Source organism: Penicillium griseofulvum (assembly GCF_001561935.1).
Source record: "Penicillium griseofulvum strain PG3 chromosome Unknown contig_84, whole genome shotgun sequence".
In the NCBI taxonomy this organism is placed as follows: Eukaryota; Fungi; Ascomycota; class Eurotiomycetes; order Eurotiales; family Aspergillaceae; genus Penicillium; species Penicillium griseofulvum.
Window position 1 is genome coordinate 1 of NW_024467475.1, and position 13,910 is coordinate 13,910.

At 49.0% G+C, this 13,910-nt stretch overlaps 7 protein-coding genes across 7 annotated transcripts; 3 read left to right on the forward strand and 4 right to left on the reverse strand.

Moving 5' to 3' along the window:
• Nucleotides 1-84: 84 nt before the first annotated feature.
• PGRI_045550 (putative RAS small monomeric GTPase) lies at nt 85-1,043 on the reverse strand (the record flags this gene model as incomplete). Its single annotated transcript, XM_040792268.1, has 4 exons — nt 85-166; nt 214-277; nt 331-771; nt 1,001-1,043. The coding sequence occupies 4 exons, from the start codon at nt 1,041-1,043 to the stop codon at nt 85-87; spliced, it is 630 nt and encodes a 209-aa protein (XP_040644235.1).
• A 447-nt stretch (nt 1,044-1,490) lies between these two features.
• lreA (uncharacterized protein) lies at nt 1,491-4,163 on the forward strand (the record flags this gene model as incomplete). The annotated part of the gene is made up of 4 exons (XM_040792269.1): nt 1,491-2,007; nt 2,086-2,177; nt 2,232-2,670; nt 2,719-4,163. 4 exons carry the CDS (start codon nt 1,491-1,493, stop codon nt 4,161-4,163), a joined length of 2,493 nt encoding a protein of 830 aa, XP_040644236.1.
• Nucleotides 4,164-4,591: 428 nt separating this feature from the next.
• On the reverse strand, nt 4,592-5,701 carry PGRI_045570 (uncharacterized protein; the record flags this gene model as incomplete). Its single annotated transcript, XM_040792270.1, has 1 exon — nt 4,592-5,701. The coding sequence occupies one exon, from the start codon at nt 5,699-5,701 to the stop codon at nt 4,592-4,594; it is 1,110 nt and encodes a 369-aa protein (XP_040644237.1).
• A 270-nt stretch (nt 5,702-5,971) lies between these two features.
• PGRI_045580 (rRNA-processing protein UTP22) lies at nt 5,972-9,187 on the reverse strand (the record flags this gene model as incomplete). The annotated part of the gene is made up of 1 exon (XM_040792271.1): nt 5,972-9,187. The coding sequence occupies one exon, from the start codon at nt 9,185-9,187 to the stop codon at nt 5,972-5,974; it is 3,216 nt and encodes a 1,071-aa protein (XP_040644238.1).
• A 297-nt stretch (nt 9,188-9,484) lies between these two features.
• On the forward strand, nt 9,485-11,423 carry PGRI_045590 (cystathionine gamma-synthase; the record flags this gene model as incomplete). The annotated part of the gene is made up of 3 exons (XM_040792272.1): nt 9,485-11,148; nt 11,195-11,237; nt 11,295-11,423. 3 exons carry the CDS (start codon nt 9,485-9,487, stop codon nt 11,421-11,423), a joined length of 1,836 nt encoding a protein of 611 aa, XP_040644239.1.
• Nucleotides 11,424-11,515: 92 nt separating this feature from the next.
• On the reverse strand, nt 11,516-12,534 carry PGRI_045600 (uncharacterized protein; the record flags this gene model as incomplete). Its single annotated transcript, XM_040792273.1, has 2 exons — nt 11,516-11,592; nt 11,637-12,534. 2 exons carry the CDS (start codon nt 12,532-12,534, stop codon nt 11,516-11,518), a joined length of 975 nt encoding a protein of 324 aa, XP_040644240.1.
• Nucleotides 12,535-13,027: 493 nt separating this feature from the next.
• PGRI_045610 (mitochondrial 54S ribosomal protein mL58) lies at nt 13,028-13,624 on the forward strand (the record flags this gene model as incomplete). The annotated part of the gene is made up of 1 exon (XM_040792274.1): nt 13,028-13,624. The coding sequence occupies one exon, from the start codon at nt 13,028-13,030 to the stop codon at nt 13,622-13,624; it is 597 nt and encodes a 198-aa protein (XP_040644241.1).
• Nucleotides 13,625-13,910: the final 286 nt, after the last annotated feature.

Sequence of the window (13,910 nt, forward strand, 5' to 3'; positions counted from 1 at the left end):
TAAGAGCAATGAAAGCACCAGAGCTGACAGACGCAACCTCCATAACACCTTTGACCCTCTTGATGTTTTTCGGTTCTCTGAATTTCACTTCGTTCCTGACCTTCGGTTGGTTCCGTTGTCTTCCGGTTGATAAACTCCCACGCGCGACTTCGACGGGATCGGGTGCCTGTAATTGCGTCTGCAGTTGGTAGAGTATGCGATGGTTCGGCGCACTGGGGAGAAAGCGCACCGTCTCGGCTTTGAAGACGGCGAGCTTCGACAACGCGACGGACTAGATCTATCCAATTATTAGCTCTACTCTCTTCCTTGCTGACACAGACAATATCTTACGTGCAAAAGTCTCCTCAATGTTGACCGTCTGGCGAGCACTGGTCTCCATAAACCCGCAACCGTGTTTGCGTGCATACTCAAGTCCGTCGCGGGATGTCACCACGCGATCATCCTTGAGATCGCATTTGTTGCCGGCAACGATTTTAACTGGCGGCGGGAGGCCCAGTTGACCTATACCTACTCCAGTTTTCTTCTTCGACTCCTGGAGTAGTCGCTGATTGTCCTCGACGCGTTGTTCGGTCTCCTTATGGATCATGTCCATGAAATGATCTAGCGTTTCAAGACTCGAGGGGTTCGTGATATCATAAACCAGGAGGAAGGCATCCGAATTTAGGGTCGAGGCACTCCATAGCCCACGGTACTCCTCCTGGCCTGCGGTATCGGTGATGGAAAGGACGTAGGGGTGACCATCGACATTGCGGGTGACGGTGTAGGAATCCTCTAAACCCAATTAGTATTGAAAATAGCATCAGGAAATGGGCGCGCAATACCAATAGTTGGATCATACCTAAAACAAAAAAAAAAACAAAAAATATTAGCGTAGTTTGCCAAGGTTCAAGGGGAAGATCTCACTCGTGAACCCATTGACTACGGACCAGCCGCATGGTAATGGAGGATTTACCTGAATTCCGATTAGACCCGGAAACCGTAATCATAAAAAGCAACATACCGCATCCACCATCGCCGCAGATGGTGATTGAGATCTTGTCCATGGCCGGGGAAAGGGAGTTGGGGGTTAATAGGAGGTTTAGAGTATACTTATTATCTGTGCTTATGACCGAATGTACATTTTCTTATATACTATACTATACTACTATATACTACTATACTACTATACTATATACTATTATGCTATTATACTATTATTTATTTTATCTATTTCTACTATAAAAGAAAAAAAGAAAAAAAAAAAAAGAATCAAGAAATATCCAATGCTCATTGGCGAGTAACTTCTCCACATATTTTTGTACTTTGGAGACATCAACTCTCTCTTTCTCCCTCTCTCTCTCTCTCCTATAACGCAATTGAACTTTTTATAAAAATCCACTTTTTGTTCCACTCAGCTCATCCCGCGATGGAACTCTGGGGATATTTTAAATATGAACTTCTTGGAATATGATGATGAACAGGGTTCCTCACAACCCTCCGACCCTTTATATATGCCATTTTCCAACGGAAATTATGCCTTCAGTGCTATGTTACCCCATGAGGATTTACCTCTTCAGAACTTTTCACAATCACAGCCTTCGAACCCAGAACGGTCTAATCTCATCCCCACATATGGGACCCCGACCTCGGACATCTCAATGCCATTGAATTTGGACGTCAACGCCTATGCCTACGATATCCCGACCACCTATCCAGATATGGGGATGCTTCCGCAGGATCATTCACAGTTTCAGTCTACATACCCGCCCTTCCCCTCCATGACGATACCTCATTATTCCCAACTCGCTCCGCCACCCCGCAAGGAACAATACGATAGCACAGACTCGACAGCCAATTTCGGAGATTCCGACTTTCTAGGTCACACGAGCGACTGGTCACACGCGCACCCGCAGGTGCAGGTACAGCAGGCTCAGCGACAACACCCGGAGCGCCGTCTGCCTGTTAGTCAGTCGTACCGTGTATCGCAACCAGTGGCTATCCAACCCAAGAAGCCCGTTACTGCCAAAAGTGAGTTGTGCTCTGTGTCTGGCACTCCCCGTTGGCTCTGGCCCATGGTATGACTGACGCGGGAACGCGCAAAACCAGAGGATATTTGCGGGCCCGAAAAGCCTGAGATTGGCAAGACTGAACATACCGGTATCTATTCGACAACTGGCTTTGACGTGCTGGGCGCTTTGGTATGTCTTTTTACCCCCACGGAGTATATCTGAAGATATATTAACCTTATTCAGGGTCGTGTGGCTATGCGGCCCAACCCTAAAATCAACATTGGCGCGGTAGATCTCTCATGCGCCTTTGTGATGTGTGATATCTTAATCGAGGATCATCCAATTGTCTATGTATCAGAGGCCTTTGAACGATTGACTGGCTACACTAAAGATGAAATCGTTGGCCGGAACTGTCGATTCCTTCAAGCACCCGACGGCAAGATCAACGCTGGCGCCAAGCGGACCTTTGTTGATGGACAGACTGTCTATCGGCTACGGTCAACCATCGAAGATCGCAGTGAGATCCAGGCGAGTATAATTAACTACCGCAAGGGTGGACAACCCTTCATGAATCTCATCACGATGATCCCCATCCAGTGGGATTCGGATGTTTATCGGTACTATGTTGGGTTCCAGGTCGATCTGGTTGAGAAGCCCGATGCTGTGAGGGGAAGGAATTCTGGTATGCTTTGTTGCATTTTTCTTGAAACCCTCAACTGACATTATATAGATGGTAATTATCGCATTAACTACCAGCGCGATCAGCTACCACAGTACATAGTCCCATCACCAGATATATACTCACGACCAGACCTTGGGTTGCGGTATGGTCATGACGAAGTGACTATCATTCTCAACGCCATGGGTACAGCTGGCAAGGATGTCAACCGGCACTACCTGGATCGCATTCTGGTTGAGAATACTGACGATGTGATCCATGTGCTTTCGTTAAACAGTGAATTCTTGTATCTGTCGCCCTCTTGCCACAAGATTCTAGAGTACGATCCGGTCGAACTGATCGGCAAGACCCTGTCCACCATTTGCCATCCCAGTGATATTGGTCCTGTAATCCGTGACTTGCGGGCGAGCACAACAAGAGCTCCAGTGAGTGTGGTGTATCGTATCAGACAAAAGCACAAAGGATATATGTGGTTCGAGAGTCACGGCGCGTGGCACATCGACCCGAACCAGGGCCGGACGCATCTTGTCATGACCGGCCGCCCACGACCCGTCTACGCCTTGGATCAGATTGCTCGCCTGGGCTCATCCGCCGCGCTGGCCGAAAATGACGTCTGGGCTAAGATTTCTTTGTCTGGTGTTATTTTGTTCATTACGAGCAAGGTGAAGCCGGTGCTCGGTCGATCCCCTGACGATCTGATTGGTAAAGGCCTACAAGAGATCATGGAGCCTGAGACTGGTGGTACTGCCACAATCGTACAAGCCTTGGAGGCAGCCTGTCGTGGACAAGGATCTGGCATGGCCACTGTTACAGGCGGCAAAGAAACGGATGAACCGCCCTCATTCGAACATCAAATGTGGCATAAGAAGGGGCATGCCATTTTAGCACATACCACATTGTACACCGGCGACACGAGGAAGGGGATCAAACCGACCTTCCTCGTCGCCCAGATCCGATTTGCTCGGTCCTTACCTCCCTCCGCCATCGCCATCTCAGCCGCCGAAGACAAAAGCCTCGCTACGCTCACAGGCACCGCACGCAACACGACCCTCACCATCGATGATCCTGCCCCGCCCCGGCAGTACGGCGCTCTTGGTCAACGCATGCCCGATCTATCAACCCTCATCGGCCTCAACGGCCTACCAACTGGCAACCGCAGCATTTCACCCTCTGGCGACCCAGCAACCTTCTTTACAGAACTCAACCCCACCCGCGGATCGAGCTGGCAGATCGAGCTGCGCGAGCTAGAGAAGCAGAACCACACACTTACCGATGAATTACAACGCCTATTAGCACGCCGTAGGAAGCGCAAGCGCAAGCAGAGCGCTATGGCGGTCGAAAAATTCTGTGCCATGTGCAGCACAAAGAACACCCCCGAATGGCGGCGTGGTCCAAGTGGGAACCGTGATCTTTGTAACAGTTGCGGTCTGCGGTGGGCGAAGCAAGTCCGTGGCCAGGCACAGGCGCAGGCGGCTTCTTCTGCTACAGTGGACTGAAGGTGTGTATATATCAAGTATTAAGGGTGTGAATTGATGGCTTGATCTTTTTTTTTTTTTTTTTTTTCCTTTTTTTTTTTTGGAAAATGATCTCCCCTTCTCCGCTTGGAAGGCTTGTTTCTTGATACCCATTCCGTTTAACTGTCAATATTGACATATGTGGTACATTTGAGCGCTTGCATCTCTCCGTGTCTCGTTTTCATAGACTTAAAAATAGAAAGATGCCGGTCAAGTCTGTAGGCTCTACGGCTGGTAATAATAACACTCAAGTACAGCTTTTTATATGGGTCAAAATGTTGGATATAATACAAAGGATCCCTAAAAAAACATCTACTGTGCAAGCCGAGAGACCTTTCTAGTCAAAGCTTCCAAAAAGAAGAAGTAAAAAAAAAAAAAAAAAACAAAACAAAACAAAACTACAGCTTGGACTAGGGACTGTTTCCACGAACAGTCAACCACTGATCCAACCAGCGTCTCTCCAATTCCTCCATCCGTTTCAGGTCTTGAGTACCAGAAGAGACGTCCAAACCACCACGTTCCTCAACTGCAATCCGTACTTCAGAAGCATTCATAGCTGAAACTCCTCCACTAACACGAATCAGTCCATCATCAATAGCCAGGTACTCGACATACCGCGCCAACCGAGGCCGGTAGATCAAACCAGCAAGGGACTCGCCCGCGGTCTTATCATGACGCTTAACCAGACCAAAAACAGCACAGGCACGTAAAACATCAGCGGAACTCGCACCAGCGACCCAGACAGGGTCAGCAAAGGACCCAGCAAGAAGAGCCAACTGCTTCTCACTGCCCGCCTTGAGTAGATGGATAGACCGATCCTTATCCTCAGCCACAAACACATCCAGCGCCGCAAGTTTGCGCACCGTGGCAGCAACGCGTTCCTTCTCCACCTGCGAGGGCACACGACACGTCGCGGGTGTAATGGCAGAGCCGAAAATCGGGACGATCAGGGGTGTGAACTCGCCGCAGACGATCAGGATCAGCGTGAAGGGGATCATACGGCGGACATCGCGGGCGGAGCGGCGGACGAGCTGAAACTGCGCGCGGCCGAGCTTGAATTCTTGTGTTATTGATGGCGCGCTGCGGTTGTGTGTGCTTGTTCGTGGCGGGGATGTGGGGATGTAGGCGGGTAGGCCTAGTTTTCTCCGTAGAGGGAGTGAGGCGCGGTAGTTGTGGTAGACATTTTTCAGGCCCGTTTTGTAGAAGGTCACGTATGCGCGGCCGAATTCGACATAGCGTTTAAGTTTATCTGCTGCGCCTGCGGAGGGGCTTAAAGGGGATGGGGTTGTGAGGGGGGCAGGGAGAGTGCTTATTGGCGCATTTATTTCGGCTTTGGAGGGAATTGAGACAGTTGTAGGTGATGGGGAGTGTCGGCGGGATTGCTGGCTCGGGGCGGAGGTTGAGAAGAGCTGGGATTGCGCGCAGATGGGCAGTAATTGGACATTGAGGCGGAAACGAGAGTGATTCAAAGACTGAAATTGAGTATGAAGGACTCGCTGGCCCCGAGTTATGCCGGTCATTGTTGATGTGGTGAGAGAAGATGAAACCAAGGCTGATTGTTGTGTTATCAGTAATTGACACCTTAGGCACCAATATCAAGATGCTAAGTCGATGTTTAGGGGCAGGATCAGAGTATCACCTACTATAGTATAGAGGGCTAAGAGGTTAATGATAGTATCTCTCATTGTTCCAAAGGGGTTGAAGGGGGAAAAGAACGGAATTCGTAAGAAATGCTATATATGCTCGAACTATTTTGTAGGGTAATGTACAGCTTGAATCCAAACCAAGATCTATTCCTCAGCATGGACCTCAATATTATCGATGAGTCCATTGCCTAACCGCGCAATCTCGTTCAGAATAGCAGTCTGGTTGATAACGACCTCGCCCTCTGTATCACCTGGGGCGGTTGAGTACGCCGTCTTCAGGTTCCAGGTTCGCGACTTCAGGGTTTGTGGGTTCCAAAGGCCAGCAATCACTGCACAACGATCGTCTCCATGGAAGAGTAAAATGCTCTGGCTGTAGCAGGATTGTACATCACAGACAAATGACTTGATGGTTTGCATCATTCCAGCACGGGGTTCGGCCAAGTTCTTATACTTGGGTGCCGAGGAACCACCAAACAACTTTGGGCGAAGATGAATAACAAAGTCGTAGGGAGCAAGCGAGGTATCAAACAGCTCGGAAACATCCATATCGTGGGTCTTGCTTCGTAGCAGGCTTACTGCTGCTTTGGCCAGACTGGTCATCCGAGCAGCCACGACCTTGGAGGGCATTTCGTATTGGGTCCAGGTCACTCCTTCAGTATCGAGATCAGAGGCGACAAAGAGGGCCAGGCTGTTCATCGCAGGGTCGATGCTCCGCCAGGCTGTAAAGCGAGTACGGATATTTTCCGTCACTTGTGGGGTCAGCTCACCTCCTAGGTCAACAACGAAAGGCTCCTGCTGCCAGTCCCACCGAGAGATGGAGTGGAGAGTCCTCAAAAATCCGGTCATGACAGATGAAGGGCATTCCCAGGGGTTAGGCTGTGTGAAGGTGCGAATTACCAGCAATTCAATCAACTCGTCGCTGATTTGGGCAGTAAACAAATGGGAATTAAACCATTGTTTGGTAAGACGAATGGTGGGTGACAACAAGGGGAAGCGTGTGCACAGACTCCGCAGTGCCTGTGTCAAGCGCGGAATTTGGACAAACGTTTTCTTGTAGGCGAAGAGGGCATAGGCGGCCTCTTCTCGTTCCCGCGGACTCAGATTTCGGTCCTTGAGATTGCGCTCGAGTAGGGTTTGTTCACGCTCGTGGTGAATCCTCAGTCGGAACAACACGCCAGAGGAATGGGGAATTTCCAAATATGCATTGTTGATCACCTTGCTCGATTCATTTTCGAGGCCTACACGGCAAGACGAGGCAGCACCCGATGATTCTAGGGAGTCTCCAATCTTCAAAAGGAACGCAATCTTGGTCATTTGGATAGCGGCAAAATCATCAGGCCAACGTGATGAGCTTTCAAACTGAAGAACAACATCGGTGGCTCCCGTTGGCCGGAGGGAGGTATAACGAAGAAGGGAACTGGCCGGGGCCAGGTGACGAACCTCCAGTGGCACTTCATCCATGCCACGAATAGATTTCTCAAGATTTTTGAAGGCATCGTCGATTGACTGGAAAGCAGGGCTTGAGTATGCCAGAATGCCATCGCCATGCTCTTTGAGGAGTTCGTCATATTCATCACCAACAAATCCGAATTCATCGGTGGTGATCTTGAAGTGCCGTTGAAGTATGTACTCCAAAATCTGATAGATGATAGATGTTTCCAACTCATCAGACCACACAAGACTCTCCAGGATACTGCCGTCCTTGAAACGTCGAAGTTCAGACTTTTCACCCCAGAACGCTTGGAACGAAGCAGACTCTTCTTTTTCTTCCGCAGCCGGACCGTGGTCGACAATTCGTCCGACATTTTCGGCATTCAACAACAGCCCTACGGACACACCCTCACTGGACCGCTTGGGTTGCTTGGACTTGACTGACCATGAATCAATGGCGTGGCTCATAATAGAGACAAGTTTGACTCTGTCTCCGAGAGCCCGGGAAAGAACATTATACAAAGCATTCTGTTCGTGAAGAGCGCGGAGCGTGTCTCCATTGAATGACTTGGGGAATGAGATCAAGCGGTCAAATCTGAGGGCTGGTTCGTCAACCTTGAGAATGAAAACTTTATCAAAGTTGTCCTCTCGTGACTCATTGAGCATTTTGAGGGTGATGGCCGCTTCATGACGCAGTGTGGTGTATGACCACGGGGTCATTTTGTAAAGAATGTTCAACCCTCTGCGGCTATCAAATACAATAGGCACACCTGAGGGAACTGGGACCTCTTGGCCAAAGAATAGAGGAGTAGTCAAATCTCTGCCGGCCAAAAATTGGATAGTGGCCTTGAAAATCTGGTAGCAGCTGTATGACGGCAGCAGGACCGGTTGTCCAGTCGGACCACCGCCTTCAAACAGCAAAGACAGGAGTACAGTCCATTCAAAACCACCAAAGCCTCCATTCTGAAAGGGAGTATGGAAGCCTCGTTGTTGCAGCCAAGTACGACCAAGAATGCAAGCATCGCTGAAAGAATCGCACTTCTTGGACGCCGAGTAGATAGACTTGTGATAGAGAGAGACTGCGGCATCGGAACGGAGGCTGGCATTGTAATACGAGGTCGGCTCACTGACCTCTGAGTTATTCGAAGCCTGGCGGATATTGCTTTTGAGGGGAAGCGTTCTCGTAATCGGAAACAACGCAGGATCGATTGCGGTCAGAATTCGGATTGTAGGCCTGGATGATTCGGCTTTACGCGGTTCCAACAAGATGAGAGGACGGAGACTGTCTCCATCCTGAGGTGCAAATTTGATATCAAACCCGAGGGCGTTCGCAGTGTCTTGAATTCCAGCGGCCACGCACGCAATATAGTAGGCTCGCTTGTGAAAGTATCTGAAGTTGACATAGTCCTTATCCTGGAAGAGCGAGCTTGGCATGGTGACTGCCAAATCAATTGGGCGCGACTCCAAAGTGCGGGCACCTGTCTTTAGCGCAAAGCTACCTACCACATTGATATTCGCTGGCTTTGCGTATGCCATGCTATACTTGACATCTTTGCTCGGCCGAGGCTCAGGCCATGGAACCACCAGGCCAGAAGTACGTAGCTTCTTCTCGGCATCAGGGACAGATTGCGGAGACTTTTCGGGCAGGCTTTCAATGGCGGTTTTGATCTGGTGTAGTGTTTCTTGAACCTTTGACACTTGCTTGCTGTAGTTGGGTCTCAATCCCGCCAGTAGCTCGTCCATTTGCAGCTTGAAGAAACTGGACTTGTAAAAGCCGCTGGCCATTGCAAGCTCTGCGGAGCGCTCATCTTTGCCTCGAGTCGGGTTTCGCTTCTCGGTCACTTTCGATATCTGTTTCGCTGAAGTGCTGGTAACAGCATTCTCTGGGGAAGGACTGAGCTTCCTGCGCTTGGATGTGTGGTCCGACATTTCGTGAGCGTAGCAGGTGTTAGTGAAGGCCGAGATTTTTTTTTGGCGATAACGGTATTGTATCTGGTACCGTATGGCTGACTCATTTGTAATTTTCAGGTACCCGGAGCATCGCCGAAATCGCAGTGGGGAGGTATGGCATCATTTATGACCTGAAGAAACTCTTCTTTCTTTCTTTCTTCTTTTTTTCCAGTTTGAAGCAAATATCTATAATAGTTTCTATTTCTGTCCCCTGGTTTCTGTTTTTAATTGAAATGTTACAGGTTTTAGGAGGACCTGTGCCTCCAAATACTGACCATGTATGACTCCCCGCAACCCCTCCATGACTCTTCTAACATTTACGAGGCCGTCAGTGTATCGCTTCCAACATGGAAGGAAAATGTTGGCTACGAAGAAGGAGAAGATTGGGTTATAAAGAAGATGCAATGCGGTTATCCTCGATTCTTCGTCCATCCTATTATCCAAAAGCTCGCCCAGGACATTGTTCGCCGCGTCGGTGACCCTAGCCTCGAGTCTGCAACCCTATTTGCATCGGTGAAGCCAGCGCGCACCTGTCACTCCTTTTTGATTAGCAAGATCCCCGCAGATCAGGCATACAAAGTACGGATTGTCAACTTCATCCCATCCCCACACACCGAAGCTGGATCAACAGTGACGTCTTCCCTGTCATGTGTCATTTACCCAAAAGAATACTCCTCGATTGCGAAGGAAGTATGGCAACACTCGGGCAATGGTATCTCCAGTCGACGAGGTGAGTTCTGTCTTGGAGCATTGGAGGACGGGTTTTTGGTGGAAGACAAAGGGTTTGCGACTGCAGAGTCAATCTCCCAGCGTCCTTGCAAGGGACCCCGCAGGTACCAAAGCATCAATGGAGCGAGAAAGGGCTCGGTTGGGGAATCTCCTCCCAAATCCAATACCGATGACGGCCGAGACTATGCTCAATTCATTGAGGAGCGGTTCGGCCGAAACCTCAGCACCTCTCTCGCCAATCAGGCCAAGCTGGCTGTTCGCAAACGTATTGCGGGTGTCTTGACGGCCGATGTTGAATTGCCAGAGGCCCTGGAGGCAGCTTCATCAGAAGGTCGAGTCGCCGGCATTTCTGAGGAGGATGTCCTTCTTTACCCTTCGGGAATGAGCGCCATCTTCAATGCTCACCAGACTTTACTGGCTACTAGGGGCGATTTGCCGTCAATTTGTTTTGGGTTCCCTTACACGGATACATTGAAAATTCTTCAAAAGTGGGGACCAGGCTGCGTATTCTATGGCCATGGTTCCTCGGAAGATTTGGATGATCTGGAATCTCGACTGAAGGCTGGCGAACGTTTCCTTGGGCTTTTTACTGAGGCACCAGGTAACCCTCTTCTAAAAACACCGGATCTCAAACGGATTCGCGCTTTGGCAGACCAATATGGCTTTGCCGTGGTGGTTGATGAAACCATCAGCAACTTTTTGAACATCAACGTTTTGCACCTGGCAGACATAGTTGTCAGCAGCTTGACCAAAATTTTCAGCGGAGATAGCAACGTTATGGGAGGAAGTGCTGTGCTCAACCCTCAGGCACAGTATTATGCAGCCATCAAGGAGACTTATAACCGGGACTATGAAGATATATACTGGGCAGAGGATGCCGTTTTCCTGGAGAGAAACAGCCGTGATTTTATTCCTCGCATTGAACAGATCAATGCTACCTCTGAGAACATTACAGCTATGCTGAAGGAGTCCCCATTAGGCAAGTATCCAATTACTCTGGGCAAGATTCATACTAACAGTTTCAAAGTGAAAGAAGTTTACTACCCAAAATACAGCCCCACGAAACCACTATACGACAGCCTCCGCAATGCCAATGGTGGTTATGGTGGTCTCTTCTCTGTCACGTTCCATTCGCAAGCCGAGGCGATTGCCTTTTTTGACACCATCGACGTTTTGAAGGGACCCAGTCTTGGGACTAACTTTACGTTGAGGTGAGTACGCAGTTCCTCCCTGTCTTGGATTTTGCTAACTTTTCAGCTCCCCCTACGTCCTCTTGGCGCACTACGGCGAATTAGACTGGGTATGTACACCGCTTATATCTATGAATGTTGACTAGACCGTAACTAACATATGCCAGGCGAGATCCTTCAATGTCGATCCGGATCTAGTGAGGATCAGTGTTGGATTAGAAGAGGTATCTGATCTGCGTGCCAGGGTACAACGGGCCTTGGACGCAGTGCAAAGTGTTCGGCAGGCAAGTGCATAGTTTACCCCAATTCATAGCTAGCCTGTGTATTCTACACAAGGACTTGGACTTTTTCTGTTTCTGGGATATTCAAATCCGTAAATTGAGGTATATCACACAATATAAAGCAGAATACCATAGCTTCTCATACTGTACTTGAAGAAAACGAGATCCTGCTCCGAACCCTTCACTGTCCAACGTCAAACAGAAACAGTCTGACATGCTAAAACGTACGATCTAGCGGGTCATCCCCTATGGTACTCACAGCCTGGCTTGGAACGCCCAGGTCTCCACTGGCAGTTTTTCTCAAAGCCTGTCGCATAGTTTCTACATTGAGATCTCCAAAATTGGAAGAGACTGGACTTTGGGTAGTACTGGCAGTAGGGAACCGAGTGGGAGACATATCAAGCCCTCTGAAGGAGGTCGCAATGCTTGTCGGCGGGGAAGTCCCAAGCCCCTGCGAGACGGATGGAGAGCGCAATGGAGACGGGGATTGATTGAGATCTCCTAGGCGCTCCCGATATAATACGCCTGGATGAGCTTCATTTGTTTCGGCGTGCTCGGCGTTGACAACATCGGCAAAGGAAATAAAGCTCAGCCGACGTACATCTGTCGTATCCAGTGCTCCATAAGTGGATGAGAGTTCATCTGCATCAGCCTGGCCCAAGAGATGATCGATGCCTGATGATGACATCGATTGCTCCCCCGATGCACCACCCGCTGACTGATGGAGGCTATGCGTGACAATCTCGACCGAATCTGGGTCGAGGCGGTCATCTGTGATCGCGGCTGAGGATGCTTCTAAAACAGGTGGGATATAGTTGTCGGTTCGAATATGCGCAGGTATTGAAGGCGATGCCTGTGCTGGCATTATATCTTCCTGTACATCTCGTTCGAATATCTGAGATGCGGGGGAATGTATACGGGGCGGAAGATACGATGAGCTTTCGGGAGACGAGGGATGTCTCATATATTTGGTCGAATCATTTGTTTGCAGAGCTTCGGACGATCTTACAGGTGATATGCAGCCTGTGTCGATTTGATTCTTGTCCCATGTAAAAGCAGTAGGCTTCGGGGCTCGTGTCGCTCCAACTTCATTCTTCTGATCTGTCTGGGCGGTCGAGTCCGACATTGCGATAAGATGAACTATCAAACCCCGACGGTCATGATCAAGAAAGTCGTTTAAATGAGTCTCGATGATGACATCGGTGAGACACACGAGACCAGGTGACGAACCCCCGGGACCCAACGGGGGATTATTATTAACTACATGGGGGTAGATACTTGTATTTGGTACTTCTGTTTGAGCTGTGATGAGAAGGCTGATTAAGTACTGGATACATAATTATGTACATATTATACATTTTTTTTTTTGGGTTTTTTTTTTTTAAAAAAAAAAGATACAGTATTGTAAATACGGGCTAAGAGGGTCACGAGACCAGGGGAAAAAGTTCGGGTTCGAAGCGCGAGAGATGCCAACACGTCCAGTCTTTCAACCTCAAGTTCAGCCTTACCTTTAAAGGTCAGTTAACCATTATAAACAATATCTATGAAGTTTACTAACAATTTCTTTTTCTATTATTCTAGTTTCTGATCAATTTCCTCCCCCAATTGACCAGAGCAAAATGGCGACCTTCCTTACCGCGACAAAGCGGCCATTTGTCACATTGCCATTCCTTGTTCCCTCCTTGTCGGATTCTCTGGCACTAGGATTTCGCCGAAACCAATCTTCATACCGACGGACCAAGCAGCGACTACGTGTGAAGCCAGACTCCTCATTTGACCCATCTAACCTGGGTCACGATCACATTATCCACAACCCGCCATCCAGTGCTCCAAATGCTTACCATACCCCATCCAAATTCTTGCCTGCCGATGATGTTCGGAAAGCATCAATCCTTTCTTCTACCGTGACCAATGCCGATGATCTTCCCGGTGTCTACAAGTCTATGCCCGAAAGAAAATATCACCTCACCCCTTCAGACATTGAAGAAATCCGCAAACTCCGCATGAATGATCCCATGACCTGGAGCCGAAACAAGCTTGCCAAACGTTTTGACTGCTCGCCCGTTTTCATTGCCATGGTCTGTCAGGCAAGTCCAGAGAAGAGAGAGATCCAGGCCCGGATCTTGGAGGCAGTGCAATCGCGCTGGGGACCTAAGCGCCGTATGGCTAGAGAGGACCGGGAACTGCGGCGGGAGGCCTGGGGACGAGACGCATAGTGGTAACATCCCACAGGAAAGGGTCTACTTTTGTAAAGAAAATCCATGTATTCTAGCTTATTTTTCTAGCATTGTTTATGTATTCTATACTAAATCTTCTATTTCTATACTATAAGAAATGTAAATTATCAAAGATATATGTCTCAGATAAAGGCAGGTCAATATAGGCCCCTTGTAACATCGCGACTGTGTGATAGGACCAAAAAAAAAAATTACGTGATAAGAAGTCACCTTTGGACTCTCTCCGGTTACCTCAGGGAAAAGACGGCAATGCCCCTCTTTCCCC